This window comes from Neoarius graeffei, chromosome 20, assembly GCF_027579695.1.
Source record: "Neoarius graeffei isolate fNeoGra1 chromosome 20, fNeoGra1.pri, whole genome shotgun sequence".
NCBI lineage: Eukaryota > Metazoa > Chordata > Actinopteri > Siluriformes > Ariidae > Neoarius > Neoarius graeffei.
The window spans coordinates 31,463,274-31,468,549 of NC_083588.1; the positions used below are offsets into that span (position 1 = coordinate 31,463,274).

Below are 5,276 nucleotides of genomic sequence, written 5' to 3' on the forward strand. Positions count from 1 at the left end.
GATCAAAGTATAGTTAAGGCTGAAAAGCTTTAATAAACGTGTTTGTGAACTCAGTTCTGGCCTGCCGTCCTTTTGTGCTCCACCCACCCATCCGAGTTGCTACAGTAATGTAATGTCAAAAATAGAAAAGAGGAGCCAAGGCACTCATGTGGTTAATTTTAAAAAGCTTTAATTTTACTGGGTTCAAAATAGATTAAACATATTAAAACTGCACCTGCGTGTTTTGGCTTCTCTAAGCCTTCATCAGGGTGCACTCTCTCTCTCTCTCTCTCTCATGCACACACAGATACACACACACACACACACACACACACGTATGTAATCTAATATTTTACCACAATAATCTCTCACTCCAACTCTCATCAGCAGAATATTTTTTCTTTTTTATGTGGTCACTTTTTTTGTATATGTGGGGTTTTTGTATCTCTCTATGTCACTGCTTCACAAATGATTTCTTTTTAATTTCTGGAAGGTTAAGCATACTCAAATTAAGGTGCAGTGTTTTACCTCCTATTTGATAATATATTTTTTAAATCTACAAACATTTGTCCTTCACTCATATAGGTTTGCTGTATGTACATTCTCCTAAAGATATTTGAGAATTTCTAATTTCCTATATAACATTAATGTGATCTCCATCTCCAGCAGTTGAGTAGAATTAGCAGCAGTATTGCAGTATAAAGTGCTGTAACAGTTCTGTGAAAGTGAAGTGTGTGCCTACACAGAGGCAGCTGGCTGTGAAGTTAATTGTGCCTGCCACAGAATAAGTACTGTAGGTGCAATTGGTAATTGAGTGATCAATCTCATTAAATCTGAAGGTTAATAATTAAAATTGAATCAGTCTCATTTGAATCATATCATTGAATCATTCTCATTGAATCAGTCTCATTTGAATCATACCATTGAATCATTCTCATTGAATCAGTCTCATATTATAATTAAATCACTCATGGAATCAGTCTCATTAATTAATACCATTAATTTTGGTGCTTAATAATAAATTACCAAACAGCTAAATTATGGTATATTCCAAATTATTATGATCACTTACCATATTACATAACTCATATGCACCTTTGAATTCTTTGAGATTGGGTACTTCAAAGATATTGGAACACAAACAAACACACAGTTTCAATAATAAATGAATTTATTATAACAAAGATAAAATGAATAATGGCAGTTGAAATATATACAAATATGATATATACTTGATGAGCGTGTGTGTGTGTGTGTGTGTGTGTGTGTGTGAGAGAGGGGCCTTGTGTGTGTGGCCTACACAAAAGAATTAGCTCTGGTAGCTAACTCCACGTGTGTTTGTGGGGGGAGGATGACGACCTCGTGGTCCCTTGAGATAATACAATTAGCCCTGGATGCTAATGAAACAAAAGAATTAGCCATGTGTTTGTGAGGCCTGTGGCCACATGTGGAGACACAGAGTAGCCTTGTGTCGCTAGCTAAGACAAAGGGATGCTAGCTAAGGTGTGTTTGTGTGTGTGAGGCCTGGTGAGCTAGCTTTGGTTGCTAATTAGACAAAAGAATTAGCCGTATGTGGCTAGCTAAGGCCCAAGGATCCTACCTCTCTCCAAGGAACAAAGATGCAGAGATTCAACATTCAACAGGCATTGGAAATGATCCTGGATGGAGCAAACCCTTGCGACTCGGATGGAGAAGACATCAACCTTCAGGTGGATTCAGACTCCGAGCTGTCTCAGTCGTCTTCAGGTAAGATTTCATTTCATATCATTTCCTATTTTACATTTCATTTCAGTGAGGAAGTTGGAAAATATAGCACCATGTGAATAGAGCCTCCATTTTGTTTCTGAGTGCGGACTGCCGTCAGTTTTGTTTGATTCTACTTCTCCTGAGGTGTCTGCACCTTAGCCAACCTATTTGAGATGTTCTGGGATTATTATTATTAGCTTCTATGCTTGCATTTGTGATATCATTTGACTTTCCCATTGCTCATAATTACATTTTTTTCACATTACATATGAAGAGACTGCTCCCCAACCAAAAAAGAGAGCTCGGCTGGGGACTGATGTGACAGAGACTGCGAAAGACGGCACAGTATGGCATGAAGAACAGGTGGGAACGGGTCCACATTTCACCCCGCCATCGCCATACAACGCAGATGGAGAGCCAACAGCTAAGGCCAGGAGGTCAATCACAAGTCGTCTTCAGAGCTTCCTGTGTTTCATCACTCTGGACATGCTTGGTATCATTCAAGAATGTACAGTTCAACATGCAAAGCAAACGGAGCATGTGGATTGGTTCATGGGCCTCCCTGAACTAATGGCATTTATTTCCATCACCATTATGCGGGGAATCATCAGGGTGCCATCACTGCGTGACTGCTGGTCGAAAAACCTGGGAAGCCCACAGATCATCGAAACCATGTCCCGAGGGCGTTTCCAAAACATCATGCATCACCTGCGCTTTGATGACAGAGACACCCGCAGCGAGCGAGCACAGACCGATAAGTTTGCTGCAATTTCGAACATATGGGGATTGTTTGTCACCAACTGCATCACATCCTACATCCCTGGTCGACACATCACCATCGACGAACAACTTTTCCCGTCCAAGACTCGCTGCTGTTTCCTACAGTACATTGCATCTAAACCAGACAAGTTTGGGATCAAGTTTTGGGTGGCGTGTGACTTGAAAACCAAATACATCTGCAACATCCTCCCATACAGTGGTGCTTGAAAGTTTGTGAACCCTTTAGAATTTTCTATATTTCTGCATAAATATGACCTAAAACAACATCAGATTTTCACACAAGTCCTAAAAGTAGATAAAGAGAACCCAGTTAAACAAATGAGACAAAAATATTATACTTGTTCATTTATTTATTGAGGAAAATGATCCAATATTACATATCTGTGAGTGGCAAAAGTATGTGAACCTCGAGGATTAGCCATTAATTTGAAGGTGACATTAGAGTCAGGTGTTTTCAATCAATGGGATGACAATCAGGTGTGAGTGGGCACCCTGTTTTATTTAAAGAACAGGGATCTATCAAAGTCTGATCTTCACAACACATGTTTGTGGAAGTGCATCATGGCACAAACAAAGGAGATTTCTGAGGACCTCAGAAAAATTATTGTTGATGCTCATTAGGCTGGAAAAGCTTACAAAACCATCTCTAAAGAGTTTGGACTCCACCAATCCACAGTCAGACAGATTGTGTACAAATGGAGGAAATTCAAGACCATTGTTACCCTCCCCAGGAGTGGTCGACCAGCAAGGATCACTCCAAGAGCAAGGCATGTAATAGTCAGTTAGGTCACAAAGGACCCCAGGGTAACTTCTAAGCAACTGAAGGCCTTTCTCCCATTGGCTAATGCTAATGTTCATGAGTCCACCATCAGAAGAACACTGAACAACAATGGTGTGCATGGCAGGGTTGCAAGGAGAAAGCCACTGCTCTCCAAAAAGAACATTGCTGCTCATCTGCAGTTTGCTAAAGGTCATGTGGACAAGTCAGAAGGCTATTGGAAAGATGTTTTGTGGACAGATGAGACCAACATGGAAATTTTGGTTTAAATGAGAAGCATTAAATTTGGAGGAAGGAAAACACTGCATTCCAGCATAAGAACCTTATCCTATCTGTGAAACATGGTGGTGGTACTATCATGGTTTGGGCCTGTTTTGCTGCATCTGGGCCAGGACGGTTTGCCATCATTGATGGAACAATGAATTCTGAATGATACCAGCGAATTCTAAAGGAAAATGTCAGGACATCTGTCCATGAACTGAATCTCAAGAGAAGGTGGGTCATGCAGCAAGACAACGACCCTAAGCACACAAGTCGTTCTACCAAAGAATGGTTAAAGAAGAATAAAGTTAATGTTTTGGAATGGCCAAGTCAAAGTCCTGACCTTAATCCAATCGAAATGTTGTGGAAGACCTGAAGCGAGCAGTTCATGTGAGGAAACCCACCAACATCCCAGAGTTGAAGCTGTTCTGTACGGAGGAATGGGCTAAAATTCCTCCAAGCCAGTGTGCAGGACTGATCAACAGTTACTGGAAACGTTTAGTTGCAGTTATTGCTGCACAGGGGGATCACATCAGATACTGAAAGCAAAGGTTCACATACTTTTGCCACTCACAGATATGTAATATTGGATCATTTTCCTCAATAAATAAATGACCAAGTATAATATTTTGGTCTCATTTGTTTAACTGGATTCTCTTTATCTACTTTTAAGACTTGTGTGAAAATCTGATGATGTTTTATGTCATATTTATGCAGAAATATAGAAAATTCTAAAGGGTTCACAAACTTTCAAGCACCACTGTATCTTGGCAAGGACCCCACTCGGCCTCGTGGGGAGAGAGTGTCTGAGAATGTAGTCATGAGGCTGATGGAACCATTCCTGGACAAGGGCAGAAATGTTACCACGGACAATTTCTTTACATCACTGTCACTTGCAAAACGACTACTTAGCTGGAATACAACCATCCTCAGCACAGTCAACAAGATTCGCCAAGAAATTCCACTGTCAACTAGACAGATGCACCGCAATGAATTTACCACCCAAGTATTTTCAACCACTGGTGCCACACTGACGGTGTATGCGCCCAAGCAGAAGAAGACTGTATATGTTCTCAGCAGCATGCACAGCATGATTCAGACACAGGATACCACCAAAAAGAAGCCTAACACCATCACACTCTACAACACAACAAAGTGCGGCGTCGATGTCATGGACCAGATGGTGCGGGAGTACACTGTCCGCGCAGGAACACGGTGCTGGCCAGTAGCAGTGTTCTATAACATGATAGATATGGCAGCACTGAATGCACACGTGCTCTATCAATTATGCACCGGGAGGCAGGAGAGACGGGTGGATTTCCTGCTGGAGCTTGCAAGAGAGTTGGCTCACTCCCACGTGGGTATGAAAAAAGCCCAAAAGGAACAATTATTTCGGCAACAACCCTCCACACCACAACTAGGAAAAAGAGCCAAGTGTCAGGCTAAAATTAAATGTAAGGACAATCATGCAACTGTATGCTGTGTTGACTGCTACCGATATACATGTGGGAAATGCCAAAAGGAGCAATGGCAGTGCCAGGATTGTGAGTGACTGCTCAAATGTATTTCACTCATAATGCATGGTTTTTCATTCTTTGTAAATATGCTTGGGTTTCTTTTTTTTTTACTATTTTTAGCACAGGGTGGCACGATGGTGTAGTGGTTAGCGCTGTCGCCTCACAGCAAGAAGGTCCTGGGTTCGAGCCCCGGGGCCGGCGAGGGCCTTTCTGTG

The 5,276-nt window shown here is 41.6% G+C and overlaps 1 protein-coding gene across 1 annotated transcript; it reads left to right on the forward strand.

Annotated features, from left to right (window-relative positions):
- Window positions 1-1,598: 1,598 nt before the first annotated feature.
- Window positions 1,599-2,712, forward strand: LOC132869038 (uncharacterized). The gene is made up of 2 exons (XM_060902394.1): window positions 1,599-1,725; window positions 2,000-2,712. The coding sequence occupies exons 1-2, from the start codon at window positions 1,599-1,601 to the stop codon at window positions 2,710-2,712; spliced, it is 840 nt and encodes a 279-aa protein (XP_060758377.1).
- Window positions 2,713-5,276: the final 2,564 nt, after the last annotated feature.

What these genes read in the sequence shown, in the direction of transcription:
- LOC132869038 (XM_060902394.1), top strand. Translation starts at nt 1,599, where the DNA reads ATGCAGAGATTCAACATTCAACAGGCATTGGAAATGATCCTGGATGGA. An exon ending in GCTGTCTCAGTCGTCTTCAG is followed by an intron (nt 1,726 to 1,999) that starts GTAAGATTTCAT and finishes TTACATATGAAG; the next exon opens with AGACTGCTCCCCAACCAAAA.